Source organism: Nannobrachium achirus, assembly GCF_963921795.1.
Source record: "Nannobrachium achirus genome assembly, chromosome: 19".
Lineage (NCBI taxonomy): Eukaryota > Metazoa > Chordata > Actinopteri > Myctophiformes > Myctophidae > Nannobrachium > Nannobrachium achirus.
In genome coordinates this window covers 4,416,514-4,437,512 of record NC_137826.1, presented here as the reverse complement: position 1 = coordinate 4,437,512, position 20,999 = coordinate 4,416,514, and the positions used below count along the sequence as shown (strand labels likewise).

At 43.2% G+C, this 20,999-nt stretch overlaps 1 protein-coding gene across 1 annotated transcript; it reads left to right on the top strand.

Moving 5' to 3' along the window:
- The first annotated feature begins 12,970 nt into the window (after nucleotides 1–12,970).
- LOC308304486 (aquaporin-11-like) lies at nucleotides 12,971–17,215 on the top strand. Its single transcript, XM_080749087.1, has 3 exons — nucleotides 12,971–13,690; nucleotides 16,394–16,510; nucleotides 17,094–17,215. The coding sequence occupies exons 1-3, from the start codon at nucleotides 13,090–13,092 to the stop codon at nucleotides 17,195–17,197; spliced, it is 822 nt and encodes a 273-aa protein (XP_080605213.1). The 5' UTR covers nucleotides 12,971–13,089; the 3' UTR covers nucleotides 17,198–17,215.
- Nucleotides 17,216–20,999: the final 3,784 nt, after the last annotated feature.

The window sequence follows — 20,999 nt, the reverse complement described above, 5'->3', positions numbered from 1 at the left end:
GTTATATTTCGTCATTGTCGGGTGGAAACCTTTTATGTCCAAAACTGTTTGTTTTGTATTTATCATTTTAAAAATGATTTAAACTAGTGAAAACAGCCGATCTACAAGCACACAACGCCTCGTTGTGTGCTTGTAGATCTGCTGTTTTCACTACTTTTGTGCAATGGCCTTGTATGATGAAGCAGGGCTTTGCTTTGCGAAAAACATTATACATTTGAAACTTGGAGATACAAGGTTTCTGCCCGACAGTGACAATTTACTTTGTTGGCCGCCCAGCCCCCAAAATGGAACGAAGGCCGACATTTTATTGTCTCCACCAGCCGAAGGCAGGGGGAGAGTATGTTTTCGCCCCTGTCCGTGCGTCCGTCCGTCCGTCCGTCCGTCCGTCCGTCCGTCCGTCCGTCCTCCAAGTTTGTTAACAGCTAATCTCCGGCACCGTTGGCCCGGTCGCTGCCAAAATGAGCACACACACTCCCTGGATTCCAATTCAGAACCTCTGCCCCACATTTATCAAATGGCCCTGTTCTAGCGCCACCACCATGAGGCCGATGTTTGCAAAACACATTTCTGTACACTACTCCTACAGATTTTGTCCAAAAATCATGCAAATCGGTAGACAGTATCTCTACAGTCATGTGATCGACACGGATCTGTCTGATTGTCCATATTACATCCTGATTGGCTGATATTGGCTTTCAAAGTTTGTAAGATTGGTCCATTTTGGACAAAATGCCTCAAATCACAAACGAAGAGTGCAATTATCACGAAATCGCGCACACACGTTCCCACTAGGACGAGGAAGAAATGCCACATCAAATTTCGGAAATCAGCCTCATGGTGGCGCTATAACAGGCCGATTCGTGGTTTTACCTATAACTCCACCGATCAGTTTCAAACTTTGTAAACGCACTCCCTGGATGCCAATTCAGAACCTCTGCCCCACATTTTTCACATGGGCCTGTTCTAGCGCCACCAGGAGGCCAATTTGTGCAAAACTACCTTTTGGCCAGTACTCCTACAGATTTTGTCCAAAAATCACACAAATCGGTAGACAGTATCTCTACAGTCATGTGATCGACATGGATCTGTCTGATTGTCCATATTCCATCCTGATTGGCTGAGATTGGCTTTCAAAGTTTGTAAGATTGGTCCGTTTTGGACAAAATGCCTCAAATCACAAACGCAGAGTGCAATTAACATGAAATCGAGCACACTTGGCCGAGGAAGAAATGCCACTTCAAAATGTTTAAATCAGCCTCATGGTGGCGCTATAACAGGCCAATTTGTGGTTTTACCTATAACTCCACCGATCAGTTTCAAACTTTGTAAGCGCACTCCCTATAGGCCAAGGAAAAACCATTTCCTTGCATTTTTCACATCAGCCTTTTATAGCGCCACCAGGAGGCCGACTTATGTAAGACACATTTTGGATATTACTCCTTCAGATTTTACCCGCAATTAACACAAATCAGTACACAGTATCTCTACAGTCATATGATCAAGCCGGATCTGTCGCATATTAAATATTTCATCCTGATTGGCTAAGATTGGCCTCCAAACTTTGCAGGATTGATACGTTTCAAACAAAATGCCTCAAATCAAACACAGCGTGCAATTGTAATGAAATTGTGCATGCACATTCGCAAAAGGCCAAGGAAGAAAATACACTACAAAATGTTCAAATCAGCCTCATGGTGGCGCCATGAAAGGTCTAAGATTGGTGAAGAACACATGCCACCCTTTTTACATTTGCCTATTATAGCACCACCAGGACGCGTGGCCTGGTGGAGACATGTGCTCGGAAGAGCACTTCTTCTAGTTTTTAATTTTTTCCTAATGGCCAGCCTGGCCCGGCCGGGAATGAACCGGCCGTTCGGGAGTTGTCCCGCTTTTCCCAATGGCCAGCACGTCCCTGATTCTGCATAATGAGTGGCCTACTTTCTACTTTTGGTAGTTTACATTTTGATACCAATACTTTTGTACTTTTACTCACGTACATTTTTAATTCTGGACCGTTACTTTTAACAGAGTATTTCTTCATTGCAGAATTGATAAGTATAACATGCCACCACTGAGAATAGTATAAATACACCTGCAATCTCTTGCTCATGTGTTGCTCATTCTTCCCCCTAAGCTCTGCTTATAAGGGAAGGTATTGGAATGGCAAACTCACTCATGGGCTCAGGAGGAAAACATGGCACACAGCTGGGAACACTCAGGTGATTACTTTAACATTTCTAACTTGTACTGAATTAGAAACTACTTTAGTGATGTAGGTCCCTGTGGGGGACATTTACAATTGTATGGAGCTAGTTGCTTGGTTTCTATGGGGGGCTCTTAGCTGTAAACCCATTGTTTTCAGATCTGACTCTGTGATTGGCTGCCTTGTTCTCAATTCTTCCCCCTAAGCTCTGCTTATAAGGGAAGGTATTGGAATGGCAAACTCACTCATGGGCTCAGGAGGAAAACATGGCACACAGCTGGGAACACTCAGGTGATTACTTCAACACTTTATAACTTGTACTGAATTAAGAACTTGTATTGAATTAGAACCATCCAGTGAGTTAAAACATCAGCAAGTGGACCATTCAGATCCAGCAATCTGAGCAATCAGTCAGGGCGGGTGGGGCTCTTAGCCATGGTAGGCAACCCACCTAGGAGAAGGTCACTCTGAGGTAAAAACCAGGACTGTGAGAATTTGCGACCCCACAGCCCTTAAACTAGCATTGAAAAGCCAACCATGAAGAACAAAGTCATTTCAAATCCTATACTTCCAGCGGCGGGAGTCCGCAGGAGCACCGCGGCGGATGGTGGTGCTGGTCCCCCTTCCGGAGGGCATCATGACGACAGGACCTCAAACCCACGGGAACGAGGGAGGGTTCTGTCTGACCACAGCATCCCGTCCAATGCACTCATGCGTTGTCGGAGACCATTTGTAATGGGGACCTTCAACGCATGCACAGTGAGAGAAGAAGCTAGACTGGTGGAATTGGCACATTGTGCTGAAGAACAGGGGGTAGAGATCCTGGGAGTCCAGGAACACAGAAGAGTCCACACTAACACTAACGACCAGATAGTTTACTGCCAAGTGGAGAAACGCACGTTCATCACTGCATCTGCGTGGCGAAACAATGCCCAGGCTGCAACAGGAGGCGTAGGACTAATGCTAGGCTCTCTAGCGCGCAGGGCCCTCCGACGGGTTCACAAGCACACCGAAAGGATCCTCATGGCTGAGTTCGCAGGTAACCCAGTGACAACAGTCATAGTGGTGTACTCGCCCACTAACACGGCAACACCTGAGGATGTTGAGAAGTTCTATGAGGACCTCACAACAGCAGTCCGAGGTGTCCCAGCGCACAACTTCCTGGCAATCCTTGGCGACTTCAACGCCAGGATCGGACAGGAGGATGCACCATTCCCATACCATGAGTCTACCAACCGCAACGGCGCATACCTCACAGCCCTTCTCATGGAACACCAGCTCCTGGCAGCGAACACCATGTTCAGGAAGAGAACAGGGAAGAGATGGACCTTCCGAGACCGAGCCACAAGGCCTGGGGAGCTACCCAGGCTATATCAGTTGGACTATATCCTAGTGAGGCAAAAGTGGAGGAATTCCATCCTGAATGCTGAGCCATACAGCACGTTCAGCTCTGTAGGCTCTGATCACCGTGTGGTCTCCATGAGGGTGCGACTGAGCCTCAGGGTCCCCAAGCCAAGCCCCAAGATTCGGCATGACTGGAAGGCACTCACGACCAATCCGGGCCTCCAAACCAGGTACACGGAGGAAGTCAGGAAGCGCTTTCGGCAGCTGGATAGGGGAGGAGAGCCCAGCCGTGAATATGGGAGATTCATCACAGCGAATGAGGAGGCGACCAGACTGTGCGTGCCAGTGCTGAACAGAGTAAGAGCACCACCACGGTCCAGACACCCGAAGGTTGTAGCAGCACGAGGCAGGATGGAGGAAGCACGACTCAACTTTGAGCGTGAACCAACAGAGGAGGGTCGCGAGACACTGAACGAAGCCAAACAGTCTCTCTTCAGCACCTACGACACCATCAAAGGGGAGGAAGTGATGGAAAGTGTGCGAAGAGTGCAGGCAGCGCAAGGTGAAAGGCAATACGGGGAGGCCTGGAAGGTAATAAATGAGATGACAGGGCGGAAGAGGGCCAAGGAGGGCCAGGTGGAAGGACACAGCCCAGAGGAGAGGGTGGCAACATGGTTCGACCACTTCCAGAGGCTCCTGGGAACATCAGTGGAAGAGGGAGAGGAGGAAAATATACCGACAGTCCTCCAGGGCCTGAACATCGAAGACGGACCCTTCACAACCAGCGAGCTCGCCAGGGCAAAATCCACCCTGAGAGAGGGAAAAAGTGCTGGGCCTGATGGCATACCCCCAGAGGTCTTGAAGAACTGCGACCTAGACAACCTCATCCTAGACTTTTGCAACAATGCTCTACAGCACAACAAGCAACCTGAAATATGGTCTCTGTCTAACATCATCCCGGTGCCTAAAGCTGGAGACCTCTCAAAGCCAGACAACTACAGAGGCATCAGCCTGACATGTATCACTGCTAAGGTCTTCAACCGAATGATACTGAACAGGATACGGCATGCCATCGACCCTCACCTGAGAGAGAACCAAAATGGTTTTCGAGAGGAGAGAACAACCGTAGCACAGATCCTGGCATTAAGGAGATTAATAGAGCAGGTGAAAAAGGACAACCTAGCAGCTGTACTGTGCTTCATTGACTTCAAAAAAGCTTTTGATTCTATCCACAGAAGCAAGATGGTGAAGATCCTTGAGGCCTACAATGTCCCTCCCAACATTCTCCGGGCTATCGAGACCATGTACGCAAAAACAAGGGCCAAAGTGGTGACCCCGGATGGCAGCAGTGAGGTGTTTGACATCCGAGCTGGTGTAATGCAAGGAGACACCCTAGCCCCCTACCTCTTCATCATAGTTCTAGATTACGCGCTCAGGAAAGCCATAGGGGGACGAGAACAAGAGCTTGGCTTCACGCTAACACCAAGGAGGTCAAGGCGGCATCCCGCAGTAGTTCTGACAGACCTGGACTATGCGGACGACATCAGCCTGCTCTCCGACAGCATGGAACAAGCACAAGAACTCCTGAACAGGGTGGAGATAGAGTGTGCCAAAGTTGGTCTCAGGCTAAATGCTAAGAAAACTGAGGTTATCACCTATAACCTACCTGATCACTCACCTCTGACAACAACAGAAGGAGCTGTGTTGAAGGAAGTCAAGGACTTCAAGTACCTGGGCGCATGGGTCGACTCAACTGAGAAAGACCTTAAAGTAAGGAAGGCACTCGCGTGGAGGGCCCTGAACGGCATGAACAGTGTATGGAACTCTAACCTCCCCCGCCAAATCAAACTTAGCTTCTTCTTTGCAACGGTGGAGTCTGTTCTCCTCTATGGCAGTGAATGCTGGACCCTGAAGCCAACCCTGCAGAAGTCTCTAGACGGGTGCTACACTAGAATGTTGCGTGCAGTACTCAACATCAACAGGAGTGCACATGTTACCAACAGGAGCCTGTATGAGGGAATACCAAAGGTAAGCGAGAAAATTGCCACCAGAAGAATGAGACTAGCAGGACACTGCCAAAGACACCAGGAGCTTCCAGCCAGCAAATTGGTACTGTGGGAGCCAACACATGGGCACCGGTCGCAAGGACGTCCCACAAAAACATACGTGGACGTACTCAAGGAAGACGTAGGGACACAGAACACCAATGAGCTGGCCAGATGTATGGAGAACCGAGATGACTGGAAACAACGATGGAGGGCTCGTCTGAGGACGACCTAGATAGATAGATAGATAGATGTGTTGCAGGTGGCTACAGCATTGTAGATGATGGGTCTTCAACAGGGGGTCCGGTTACTCAAGAGTTACTACAGGGGTCCTCCAAATCTTTGTGTGATAGAAAGTTTTTTCTTTTCTCCTTTTAACCACTTGAACCCTAGTGTCCATATTCTGAGAACTTTAGCCAAAAATAGCAGATCTACAAGCTCACAACGCCTCGTGTGAGGCGATGTGAGCTTGTAGATCGGCTTTTTTAGGAAAGAGCTTTGGTGTAGAGGGGAAAAAGAGCTGACTAAGTACAGAGTGAAAGATCAAGTTCAAACATAAATTTGACATGAATCCCAAAATACACTGATGATTGTGCTGTCAAAGGATGAAACTATTGAATCTATGTTAAGGTTGTGGGGGTCCCTGCTTCATCTCTCTCTCAACTAAGGGGTCCTTGGCCTGAAAGCGTTGAAGACCCCTGTTGTACATGACGAGAGGAATCATCCACACACACCTGACATCATGTTGGTGGACTTTGGCTGTACATGTAGCACTTTACATGTAGCACTTTACATGTAGCACCTCTTTGGCTTTACATGTAGCACTTTACATGTAGCACCTCTTTGGCTTTACATGTAGCACTTTACATGTAGCACCTCTTTGGCTTTACATGTAGCACTTTACATGTAGCACCTCTTTGGCTTTACATGTAGCACCTCTGAAGTCAAGTGTGGCACCTATATTCAGAAGTGACTGTGAGTATCATGCAGTGTGCATGCATGGATATGCTATTCATTATCTGAGTTAGGCAGGCAGTGGACCCAAAGCAGAAAAACATTAAAAACGATATAATGCAATAGTTTTTACTAATATCGTGAGTAATATAATATAATAATACCAGTAAGACTCCCTAATCGGGAGATAAGCGACCGTTGGTCACACTGCTGACATCAGTATGACATCACACCGTACACAAATGACCCTTATATAAGACCGGCATTATCTACCGACAGATTAGTAACAAGATGTCAAAATCGTTGAAGGTTGAATCTCCAGATATGGAGATAACCAACACATCCCTCCATATATGGAGATAACCGACGAATCTCACTAAGGGTGACCTCACAAGCCCCATATTTGGACACGAACAACATATAACTCCATATGAGACATAGCTGCTGACATCAGTATGACATCACACTGCTGACATCAGTATGACATCACACCGTACACAAATGACCCTTATATAAGACCGGCATTATCTACCGACAGATTAGATGCAAGCAGGATCTCGACTCTGACACAACTCATCGGCTCATAAGCTGGTTCTCCCTCCATATATGGAGATAACCGACGAATCTCACTAAGTCTGACCTCACAAGCCCCATATTTGGACACGAACAACATATAACTCTATATATAGAGACATAGCTGCTGACATCAGTATGACATCACACTGCTGACATCAGTATGACATCACACCGTACACAAATGACCCTGACGGCACACACCAAGCAGTGTGATGTCATACTGATGCGTAGATATGAGCAGGGCAAAGGTGTGACGTGTGACGTGTGACCGACGGACGGACGGACGGACGGCCGGTGGAGGTTTGGTACTAAACTGCGACCTGACGGTCGCAAATACTATATTGAGGTATTCAACAGCGATATCGAATATCGAAGGTTTTCCTAATATCGCCCAGCCTTAGTGAACACCCACCCCCCATTTATTATATTTTTTGTTTATATTTTTTAATAATTGCATTGAATGTCGTTCTTTACTCTGTACTTATAATGATCTTTTATAATTGCATTAAATGTTGATCTTGTTACTATTTGCGAGGAATTGAATGTTAAGGACTTCCAACGTAAGCCATAAAAGGTCTTATTTTGGATGTTCCTTTTTGGGCAGGATGTTTTAACCGGCCTGTGCTGCACTGCATATATTTGTGTTGTCTGTACTTGTCATGTTAATCAAAAATGATTCAATCAAAACACCACTGCCTATTCTGGGCATGTTATTGGCCAAATGTAGGGCTGTCACAATTATTACATAATCGTCAAAACGTGATTATTTGACATAATCGAGATTCTTTTTCATAATTGTCATAATCGTTTCCATGTTGAAAAATGTTCATATATTTAAAAAATAGTCAAAAATAGTGGAAATAGCAGATCTACAAGCTCACCGTCGCATCGCGCCGCGTTGTGAGCTTGTAGATCGGCTATTTCCACTATCAATGTTCTTTTTTAAGTATAACGTTGTCAAATATGTCAGTAATTTCTTTGTATATTTAGGTTATGTGTCCTATCTACCATGTGCAACTTAAAAGCCTAAAAGCCAAACAGAAATGTTATTGTCATTGACAAAAATACAATTAAATCGTTAATCGCAATTATTTGAGGGACAAATAATCGTCATGTAAAATGTCATAATAGTGACAGCCCTAGCCAAATGTCTACTTTCGGAATGCTAGACCAGGTAACAAAACGTATAGAAATACAAGACTAGAAACCACAAGCAATGACAAAGTCTGTGACCTCATGAACCTATAACCTCATGAACCCTATTCTGCAAATGTCAATAGGTGAACATTCTGCAATTCAGCGGCATTAGGTGAACAGTCAACAAAAATAGAGCTTGTAGAGCAGGGTTCCCCAATAGGCGGCCCGCAGGCCATTTGCGGCCCGCGGGGGGCTACTGTCTGGCCCACACCAACCCCTGTAATAACGGTGGTATAAGAGCAGCAACAACACTAGTATATCGTTGTTGTCGGGTGGAAATCTCCTATCTCCAAATTTGTACGCTCTTTCCCAAATCATACAAGGCCGTCGCACAAAAGTAGTGAAAACAGCAGATCTACAAGCACACAACGCCTCGCGGTGCGAGGCGTTGTGTGCTTGTAGATTGGCTAGTTTTTGGTGCATGTGAAAATAAAAACAAACGTAATACTTCCTATTGTTAATATGAACATATTTCAAATGTGTTTGTGTGTTTTTTTGCACATGCATGCCATAAATTCCATAGGGATAGATCACACATGACATTTATGACATCATCAACTTGCGACAGGTATTTCCCCTATTGAGTGAAAGATTAGCTATTTCTAGAAGAAATAAAATATTTAAGGTGTTTTTAATTTTACATTGTAGTTATAGAGGACAATTATAATGTATTAATGCATATTTGTCGTATTAGCCAGGGATCCTTTTAAAGCACAAAATATTCTGTGGGTCTTGAAAGATTAGTAAACACGCGCTGACAGTGACTGCACATTGCCAGAAAACACAACATGTGTGTTTAGTTTTTTTTTTGTTGCTTTTCTTTACTTTTTTTTGTGCGTGTGCTGAATTGTGATAATTGCTTTTCAGCAGGAGGTCTTGTTTTGACAAGGTGTCTCCCCGTCCCGGACACAGAGGGTCACAGCTCCTACAAAGGGAAAGCAGACCTCATCGGACGCAGCCAGAGGAAGGAGTCAGTAAACTCAGGACAGAGTACTGAGACTGGTATGAGTACCTCAGTCACTCAGCCACTGACTGGAGTATGTTGGTTTGTATCAATCTGAAAGCAGCAGTCGTCAAATTACAAGTTCAGAGAACACATGCGACCAGCAACACCTGGGGGATTTTTGTCTTTTATATATAGCATGTATATTTGTATATTTGTTTTTGTGGCTATGTGCTGAATACAAACACCTTTTCTAAAGGTGAATTAATATTGAAATAAACCTTGTAATGTTCAAATAAATTGTTAATTGTTGTTAATCCTATATACCTACTGTAAGCACCAAATCCAGTAGAAGTAGTAAATGGCAGCAGTTGGACAACTCCACAAGGTGGCGCCAGAGAACATCTTTTAAGAGTCCACCTTCATTATGACTTATAAAGCATCATGCCACATGCATGCACCATCAGTTTAATGATCTGGCAGGCCTGCAAATTCTACTAGTCACAGACTATGACACAGCCCATTATGGGCTATCAAAATGTTACTATTTATCATTTTATATAGCCATACTCTGAACATGTAGGTCTCTGAACATAATCTAACTCCTGACACTCAAGATTGTGTAGTTATAGTATCATAATTGTTCCCTAAAGTGATATTTAAAATGATTTCTGTTGGGGTTATAATAATAGCCTACATGATAATAAATTACCTTTGTAAATAATTATTTATAGTCTATTTAATGCTAGCTTGAAGAGGTGCATGGGTTTTAAAGACTCAGTAGGTCTGCTTGATGGACTGCTAGTGGACAGACACTAGGCATATTTGACATGCACATGTTAAATATCTTCTCAATATTGTCCATCACAAGTGATTAATTTAGTTAGCATTTGCGTTCATATTCACCCTGGAACTGACTGTGTGTGAAAATCTTTACTTTTAGCCTGTTTTTATATTTGAGGCTATAGATTGGAATTTTCCTTGGATAGTTTATTTTCTAATGCATAGTCTATGTATGTATTTATGTATGTATGGATACAATAGTCTACTTTATAAATCCCAAACTCGCTTGCAGATTTATATCTCACATTCTCACAGAAGGCAAAGCTGCCAGGCCAAACTCTAAAACAGTTACCTTTAACTTTTTATGAGTTAAAAAAAGGTTTCCTATGTATTGTAAATACGCCGCAAGGCTTTTTTTGGACCTCCTTTTAGTTAGGCGGTAAGTTGTACTGTCATGAAACTACTACTTTTTAGTAGGGCAGGAGAGAGGGGTCTACCAGCACCCCAATGACATTTTTTCGAAACCTGTTTTTTTTAGGACCGTTATGATGTCTAGTTATGATTTCTGCTTGTTGCCGTGGTCAACTAATGTCCCATGGGGTTCATTTTTAACCTTTTCTCACAACTATTCCCAATCTGAACCATACAATGGTCATAACAGAAGATGCCATAACTCTTGATGTAAACAACCTACAGGGACAAATGAACACACTTTCTATATGATTTTGACCCAGGGAATTCATTAAAGTGGTTATTTTTAACATTTAAGCACATCTTGACCCTATTTCAGGACAGAAACGGCGAAAAATAACCCAAAAATGTTCAAAACACGTCTATACTTCTCTTTGTACAGATAAATTAAGGTGTATTCTTTTTATACCACAGGTTTTTTAGGACCCTTATGATGTCTAGTTATGATTTCTGCTTGTTGCTGTGGTCAACTAATGTCCCATGGGGTTCATTTTTAACCTTTTATTACATCTATCCCCAATCTGGACCATACAATGGACATAACAAAATGCCTTAACTCTTGAAGTAAACAAATACAGCGACAAATGAACACATTTTTCTATATGATTTTGACACAAGGAATTTATTTACGTCATACTTTTTAACATTCAAGCACATCTTGACCCTATCTCAGCTATCTCAGGACAGAAACAGCGAAAAACTACCAGAAAATGTTCAAAAACATCTATATTTCTCAAATATTAAGGTGTATTCTTTTTATACCAACCCTAATGGTGTCTAGACAATATAGCTTCTTGTTGCCGTGGTCAATCAACGTGGCTTGGGGTTCATTTTAACCCTTTCTTACACCTATCCCCAAAACAAAACATAAGATGGAGTGATAGAAAATACCATAACTCTTGAAGTAAACAACATACAGAGACAAAACAACACATTTTCCCACATCATTTGCATTGCATTTGCATCTATATTTCTCTTTGTACAACATTTCTAAGGTCACACGTCATGTTTCTTAGTACCCTAATGGGTACAATGTCTAGTGTCAAGATTTAGTAGTGTTGCCCAACTCATGTCCCATGGGATTCATGTTTTTTCCCCAGATATGTTTTTGGGCTTTTATGCCTTTATTGACAGGACAGTAGCTACTGACAGGAAACAGAGAGAGAGAGTGACACACAGCAAATCTGGACGGGCTCGGGGATCGAAACAGCGACCCGCTGCAGGCTACACAAAGCCTACTGTATGTGGGATGCGCCCAGACCATTTTGAATCGATGTCCGTAAGTTATCAAAGAACAATTTCACTGATCAGTGTCTTCCATCTCATCAAACTCCACCTCATCCTCTTCCTTATCATCATCGTTATCATCACTGAGGACAGCCAACAGGTCAATGAGAGATTGGGGAAGAATTTGGCCCACAAGACCAGACAGGCTCCAAAGTCCATCCTTCCGTCTTCTGCCACCCCTCACCTTCGTCATAAGTTTAGGCCCCCACAAGATTGGCTCAGCTGCTCGCTTGTAACAGGCCACTCACTCTATAGTTCACCCGCTGGACGTGGGGGATGAGCATATTGGCAGAGGATAGATGTGATTTGAATATTTTCTGCAAATCTTTTGCAGTTTCTGCCATGAAGTAGTGTCAAAATGTGCTTGAATCTTAATAATAACCACGTTAATGAGTTCCTTGGGTGCAAATGATGTGGGAAAATGTGTTGATTTGTCTCTGTATGTTGTTTACTTCAAGAGTTATGGTATTTTCTATTATCTCCATCTTATGTTTTGTTTTGGGGATAGGTGTAAGAAAGGTTTAAAATGAACCCCAAGCCACGTTGATTGACCACAGCAACAAGAAGCAATATTGTCTAGACACCATTAGGGTTCAAAAAACAAGTGGTATAAAAAGAATACACCTTAATATTTATATGTACAAAGAGACATATAGATGTTTTTGAATATTTTCTGGTAGTTTTTCGCTGTTTCTGTCCTGAAATAGGGTCAAGATGTGCTTGAATGTTAAAAATGATGCCGGAAATGAATTCCTTTTGTCAAAATCATATAGAAAAGTATGTTCATTTGTCCCTGTGGGTTGTTTACATCAAGAGTGATGGCATTTTCTATTATGTCCATTGTATGGTTCAGATTGGGGATAGTTTTGAGAAAAGGTTAAAAATGAACCCCATGGGACATTAGTTGACCACGGCAACAAGCAGAAATCATAACTAGACATCATAAGGGTCCTAAAAAAACAGGTTTCGAAAAAATGTCATTGGGGTGCTGGTAGACCCCTCTCTCCTGCCCTACTATTTCCTATGCAAACTTCTAATAAACTCAGTGTGTGAGTATATAGCGCCATCTACTGTTACGTCCTAAAGATTCTACCAGCTTCCGCCTGCACTGCAGTCACAGTCAGTCACTACTAGTTTTTCTGCAGTGCTGGAGGAACTGTAAACTGCTGTTGTACTTTCACAGGGACCAAGTGAACTCAGACTGAAGCATCTAAAGAAAGCACGCCGAGGCAGTGAACCAGGGGAGACGGTCCGCAGCTCTCTAGAGACTATACACAGACGGGACAATGGCAGACTTGGTCATTTCTATAGCTCTGGTAGTTGCGATCGTGCTTCTCAGCGAGGCGACACGTAGGACAGCAGCAAGACTCGTGTCCCAGAAGAAGAAGGATTATTGGATTTACTTGCTGGAAACGGTGTCGACCTTCCAACTGTGCGCGTGCACCCACGAGCTCAAGATCCTGGGCGAGGTGGCGAGGATCGAGCCTCACGTCGGCCTGACGCTCACTTACATAATTACCGTGATCCACATACTAACTTTCCAGGGCGCATCGTGCAACCCCGTCGGAGCCCTGGAAAACGCGTACCGCGGGCGGTTCGGCGCGAAGTGTGCGTGCGTCCTGATCGCGTGTCAGTTCGTGGGGGCGATCGCGGCGCAGTTCTTCGCGGCCGCCGTGTGGACCCTGGGGATGTCCGAGCTCCACGTGAGACACGAGCGCTTCGGGTTCAAGTGTTTCAACCCCATCGGTGGGAGCGTGGTCGAGGCGGCCGCCGTGGAGCTGGCCTGCTCCTTCGCGCTGCAAGCCGCAGTGCTGCACATTCACACGCTGGACGAAAAGTTGAGGGTCCACGCGATCGCCGCTGTCATCACATCTCTGGTCTACTTAGGTCCGGCTTAGTATGTTATTGGGGGCTGTTGTTCAGTTTAAACTCTGGCAAAATGAGAAGAAAACCAAAACAAAACAATGCTTTTAAAGGAGTAGTCAGGGCCGTGCTTAGCGATTTGGAGGCCCCAGGCAAACCCCAGTTTGAGGCCCCTGGGTCGGGAGCCAAATGCGGGTCGCAGACCAATTTCTAGGGGTCGCGAATAAATACTCCCTTATGTTTTGTTTCCTATATTTTAGCTTTTAATTATTTGAAAAAAAAAAAAATATATATATATATATATATATATATATATATATATATATATATACATACATACATATACATATACACATATATATATACATATATATATACATACATACCCTTGTAATAACACAAGTTTAATAGCCTATTAAAAAATAAAATAATAATAATAATCTCATGAGGCCCCCAGGCTGTGAGGGGGCCCCAGGCGGCTGCCTATTTTGCCTGTATGGTAAGCACGGCCCTGGGAGTAGTTCACCCCCAAAAATGATTAGTCACACGATGGAGACTTAACAATAATATCTTTTTTGTATTTGTCGCATTATGACGAAAAATCCATTAGGCTATAGTAAATTTACCCCCATTGATTTTGGATGGGGACCCATTTGAGTGATAATCAATAAGGGTAAATTTACTTGACCCTTGGCCCCAAATGTTCCCCCTTGATTCAGACCATAGAGTATAGATTCAGACCCAAATGCAATTGGGTCCCCATCCAGGCCCATGCATTTGGGTCCCTACAGAATCAATGGGGGTAAATTTACTATTATCTTTTCTTTTTGTTCTTTTTTTTGTCTTAGGAAAGCGACGAATAGGCCTACAAAATAATATTATTGAACTCAAGTCTCCATGGTGTGACTAATAGAAAATAAGTCATTTTGGGGGTGAACTACTCCTTTAACTCTGACAGTGTACTAATGGAACCAAATGGACCCGTTAGGGTTCATTTGGTTCCATTTGTACACTGTCAGAGTTGCAGACTTGGATGGGTCAATAACTGTAAATTGTGTTATAAGCAGATTATAATGCATTTATGCTTGACCTTCATCTAAGTCATTATAGGATGCTTCATATGTGTCAGGATTATTGTTTTAAAGCATTTTGTATAGAGTGCTTAGATACAGTGTTGTAAGCAGCTTCTAAATGTTTCTTCTAATGCATTATATACATGCTTTATGGAAAGTGCTACCAAATTGTTCATTAGCAACATTTAGCCATCACATTACGATGATGGCTTAATGCCAAGGGGTCATTTTCTAAATATGAGAAAAGATGACACAAAAGTTGCACTGTTATGTAAAAGATTTTGAACATGCATGCTAAAGTAGAATAGGCACTGATTGGCTCATTCATCCTGATCTGCTGTTATGGGTGAATTGGATGAATTAGGTAGTTAGTCTTAAACAGGAGTAGTAGCCTACCCAGCTGGTAGGTCCCACTAAAAAATCTCCCATTCATTTTCCCCATAGACTTTAACAAAAATATTTATAACAATTATGTTAAGCCTAGAACCAAGCCATCCAGGATTGCAGTGAATCATGACCATAACACCTTGGATCCTATGTGAAAACATATTTTAATATTAAATTATGTGATATACTAAATTTAATAACTACCCGGCTTTGTTTAGCGATTTTCAAAATGTTCTTTTCGTAGAAACAAATGTTTTATGGTCATGATTCACTGCCATCCTATGGCTTGGTTCTAGGCTTAACATAATTGTTATAAATTTGTTCGTGAAAGTTTATGAGGAAAATGAACAGGATAATTTTTAGTGGGTGTGGGACCAGTAAACCACGCCCACTGCGATGCTCTATTGTTAGACTATAACAGAGGGAGAAGGTGACCTCAAGTTTAATTTTGCTGAGGTATGTGCTTTACTGCTTAGGCATTTTGCTTAGGTAGGTGTTTAGGCATTTGCTTAGGTGACGGTGCAACATCTGAAATTGGAACCCGGGTCTCCCATGAAGGGAAACGTCTACTCTAGGACAAGAGGGAATCCCAGTTGGCCAGGGGGAGACGTTAGCAGGGGTTAAAGTTCTCAGTCCTGGGGACTGATTTCAGTCTTGAGGATTCCATAGAGCCTATTTCTGAGATCAGTGCAGATCTGCAAATAAAATAAGGCCGGGGGAGGTGTAGCGATGGCTGCGGCATGAATGACAAAGTCATCAAAACGCTAGTCAAGTGATCTCCAAACTAAAAAGCAGTTGTAATTTCAAGATATGAGAATTTGAATTGGCCAGACTTGCAACAGATTACAACAGACTTCAGAAGATACTTCTATGTATAAATTGAAGCATGGATTGGCACACACACATTCAGTGAAGGCAGTTCAAAACTTCAGGGAAACGCCGAAATATTGGTGTGCGCTGCGCGTGCCATGTCCCATTCAGGCCGGGAACACATTTTGCTGTTTGGGAGGGGCTTACAGTACATGTACAGTATGTAGCAACATATTTGTTTTGTAGGCTAATTTCTGATTTAGCCCTATTCTATAGGTTAGGCCTAAATGGGTTAAAAAAATCACATATTGGGACGTGGTCTGTTAGGTTTATGGGCTTCAGGCTCAGCTACTCTGTTACATTCACCCAAATGGAGCTGTTGCTAGAGGTTGTGAAGCTAGTGGTTGATAAGTGTTTGTTCTGATTGGAATGTCTTGTGTTTCTCTCTTGTGTGCAGGAGGCAGTATTTCTGGTGCCATTTTCAACCCAATCTTGGCGTTCTCCATTCAGTTTCCATGCAGTGGCAACACGTTCCTGGAATACAGTTTTGTCTATTGGCTTGGACCAGTTTTAGGTAATCAATATAACATATTTTTTGAGTCCTTGTGTGCAGGAGCGTCACATGGGGGGAAAAATTCAAATATTTTTGAAAAGTTGTGTACGTGAATGTGTGCTAATCTTTGAATATAATGCTTTTTTAAGCGAACATTTGTAACTCAAATTTTGCTTCTGGGGGGGTCCCTGGAACTAAATATTTTGAGATGAGTTTCCGTGGCCAAATATTTATCATTTTGGGGGTCCTTCAGCTTCACATGAAAAAGTTTGAGCACCACTGACATAGAAACATGTTTTTAAAAAAAAACCTTAGAAGGATTTGAAATATTGAAAGATTTGCACAAATTGTCAACATTTTTCCAAAATAGCAGATCTACAAGCTCGCAGTGAGCTTGTAGATCTGCTATTTTTCAATAGTTAAAGCACAAAATACGGTAATGCGTTCCCATTCTAAATGGGTTAAACCCCCTCCCCCTATGAAGAACATTCATGGGGGCCCGCAGTGAATCCTTGTAACTACAACCAGGGCCCAGAATTTGGTGCGACGCCCCTGGTTCCAAATACTGAACAAAACTGACCTCCTCTTTCTTGTCTTTCCCTAGGTGTGGCAAGCTGCATACTGCTCTTTGAGAAAATCATCCCGTTCCTCTCTGGGAAAAGTACTGCTGGACTAGACGCATCTGCCCAGAAAGAGAAGCTTCAGTAGCTTAAACCATAATTCACCCATGACCATGTGACCATACTGTAGCTCCTCTGGGTGGATAGGTTGATTTTAGTCTGTTCATCCTAAAGGGGGTTCCACATGGTACGCGGTCACCGCCTGCTAGTAATTCATTTTCAATGAGAGGCGGGCGGCTTTTTCGGACACGCAGCGAAGTTTTGGGGCGGCGAGACGAGCGGGCGCGGTCCCGTGAAATCCACCGCGAGCGTGCTCGTTTGTGCATGCGTACGCGGGCGGTGAGAGATGGATTGCGTTCATCTTTGTGAAATACCGCGCGGCGTTTACTCACTGAGCGAGTGTGTTTGTGTCTCACCGCGGTGCGGGCCGGCCACTGCTGATGCTAGCGGCAGCCCCGACGGCAACCGCGTACCGTGTGGAACCCCCTTAAGGGTGAATACACATTCACGTCTTAAATGTTCAGATGTTCCACTCTCGCTCAATTCCAAGCACAACCTGACTTTTCACACTTTGTTGACTTTACACTCATCTTAACGTTGGATTTTCACACTAGCTGACGACGGATGAGGTGGTAATTACGTATAGGTGCTGAGGTTGAAATGTCTTTTTAATACATTTTTGTATTATTATATCAATGTATGTGACGATAATAACTAATTAATAATTGTACCTGTTATGGGATTGTAACTGTCCCACAAGGACAGTCGATGTTAGCACAACACTATGAACGAAATGATTCAAATCTCAGTTAGGATTACTTAGGAGAAACACCAGATGGTTGGAAATAGTGGAACTGCGAAAGTAAAATGCAAGAACTTCGGCTTCACATTTTTAATGTGATACTCCAGGCTGCTGACATGGCTTGGCATACTGCCAAGATAAACATCATATAGAATATATTATTCATAATAATGAAAGAGATAATTGTATCTCAGTGTAGCAAAGTCGCTCAGCCTGAATGCCTAATATCTCCCCTGGCCAGTGGGATTCCCTCTTGTACAAGTGGTTGATCTAATACAATATGACATGACTTTATTATCAGTTTTCCCATAAATGTGACTTGTGACACATCGCACGCTGTCGGGTGGAAACCTTGTATGTCCAAAACTGTTCCTTTTCGGTCGCACAAAGCTCGTGAAAATCGCAGATCTATAAGCACACAACGCCTCACAAACATACAAATGTGAAACTTGGAGATACAAGGTTTCTGCCCGACATTGACGATAATGCAACACATTACTGGCATGACTACTGTTTTTTTTTACGTCCGGAGACTCCTGTCCGGGGCAGGTTTCAGACGTGTCTCCTGCAGGAGACTTGGCTCAGATCTGAACTAGGGCATTCACCAAATATTTGAATATTCGATTATTCGAATATCAAAGTCACTATTCGACGTTGTTCACCGAAGTCGAATATTCGCTTATGTTTTTATTGTTTTCTCTTTAAAAAAATATATGGTTTATAAAGCTTGGCTAGATAGGAAGTCATAAGAATGAGTTGTCAATGCCCCCGGTGGATGAATTTGTTAATGCTCTATACCAGGGGTTCTCAAACCTTTTTAGGCCGTGACCCCCAAAATAAACATATTTGAACTGGGGACCCCCCACCCTGACAAGCACTTGGAATTGTAGGTATTACATTTAATGTGACTCGGTTCCACAGATAAATATTGTGAAAATAGCAGATCTACATGCTCACAACGCCTCGCAGCGCGAGGCGTTGTGAGCATGTAGATCTGCTATTTTCACAATGTTCGCCTCTTGCTTACTTAATATTTGACAGTTTGGCCAGTCCTGTCGAATATTCCACTATTCGAATACTTTGAGATCGAATAATTCGAATACTAAAAATCACTATTCGTGAATGCCCTAATCTGAACCCCATTTGATCTGGCGTTGGTGACCCGTTGCGACCGCGTGCCCTTGCTGATGTCGAACGCCATGCAGGGTTCGAACCCACGACCTTCCGCTTCAAAGGCGGCTTCCCCACTCAGGCGACGTGTCAGTGTCCCCCAGGTTCAAATCGCGGGTGTTATTTCCGGGTTCGAATCTCGGGTGTTATTGGTGCCGTGACCCCGGATCGGGTGTCCCGGTGGGGGAGAGGTCAAAGGGGGTGTATGTAGCCGAGTATATGGGCACAAGTACAAAGGGCATAGGAGGAATTCCATCTTTTAGTGGGCTGTTATTTCCACTCATCTGGTGTTCCATGTTTGCTTTTGTTTAGTTCTTCTGCAAAGGTTTGACTTTACCTGAGCACCTGCAGCCATAGGGCTGTTAAGTCTGACATCATTTTGTAGGCAGAGGAGAACTTTTGGGGCCAAAAGGCCCCAGCGCCCGTGAATCTTTTTACTATTTACACATTTTTCTTCTCTTTCTTGTTGACAGGAAAGTGGTAGAATTATACTTTAGTCGTTATTTGTGTCTCGGATCTGTTGAAATAGCGAGGGACAGATATTGACAATAAATCTGCTTGGAGGTCTGACTACAAAATGATGTCACAGCTTAAAAGCCCCATAGGGAGCCTCCGCTCTTCATCTTGACTCAGTCACCATGATGTTTGTTGACTATAGGGCTCATGCTAACCCTGGAAAGGTCACTCTGGATAAGAGCGCGTATGATAAATGCCTTGTAGTTAGGATTACCTCAGAAGATACTTTGTCTCATAGAGGTTGAGTGCATCTTCTGTGTGCCAAAGAACTCAATCAAAATGTCGACACTGGATCTTGTATTACCTCAAAGGTCACGTAACTAAACATGCCTCTCTATGTCATTTTATAATGAAATGTATGTATGCCTGATTATTATTTATATCAACATCTCAATTTATTATTTCCAAAATTGTCTTTGTGGAATAAAACTGGGTTCAACCCGGCTAAGTTCAATTTAAATATGAGCACACTTGTCGGGCTAATCTCAACTTTGATCGGCTGCCAGTCGTTTATTTATTTATTTGGTCCCTTCATGGGTGCATAGTCCACACTCCAATGCCTTCATTCAACCACACTCCACGCCAAATGAGACAAGCAAAAAAGGAGTGGGTTAATAAGGGGAGTTGATCGATCGATTTAAGTTATATAAGCAGCATGTCTAGATGCACCATCATTGCATCTCCTTCTCTCCTGACTCATTGCAAATATTGCTTCTGTATTCTGTGTTAAACTCAACCATGGTCTCAGAGGGTGGGTGGGACAAGAACAACTGCAAATAGCGATCAAGGGACTGATGTTTTTACTGACAGTGCAGCTGTGCCCGTGTCACTGGAATACATGTTTTCCTTCTGTAAGACACAAAGGCCTTTCTGTGACAACAATGAAGGGGTGACTTGACCGTCTGGAAAACCAGGGCGTACAGGCACAGCACACAATACCATGACAGACAGACTACCAGTTGGTGAGGGACATATTTTAATCTAGCCTGAGACTGGAAACATGCTTGTTGCTAACAGTGCCATCCACACAAAGACTTGTTGGAAGAGATGTTTTCTTATCCACTTTAAATCTGGTCTCCCCAATAAAGGCAATATGTTTTTCAAAATTAGCTATAATAGCAGATGTTTTAGCTACCAGCACATTGTGATGTATTGTGAGCTGCTTGTAGATAATCTATTTTCGCTATTTATTTTAGATTGAATATATAGGTCTTAAATGGTTATGCACAACGCATAGGGCTAGATGAGGGGTTTCCATACATGATAGGCCTACTCATGTCACCCCAGACATCCAAAATGTCTTATGACTTTAAATGAATTTCATTGTATGTCTAGCTGCACATGAGAAGGTGTACACGATAGACAAATAGCTTAGATTAATAGTGGTAACATCGACTAGTAA

What these genes read in the sequence shown, in the direction of transcription:
- LOC308304486 (XM_080749087.1), top strand. Translation starts at nt 13,090, where the DNA reads ATGGCAGACTTGGTCATTTCTATAGCTCTGGTAGTTGCGATCGTGCTT. An exon ending in CACATCTCTGGTCTACTTAG is followed by an intron (nt 13,691 to 16,393) that starts GTCCGGCTTAGT and finishes TCTTGTGTGCAG; the next exon opens with GAGGCAGTATTTCTGGTGCC. An exon ending in TTGGCTTGGACCAGTTTTAG is followed by an intron (nt 16,511 to 17,093) that starts GTAATCAATATA and finishes GTCTTTCCCTAG; the next exon opens with GTGTGGCAAGCTGCATACTG.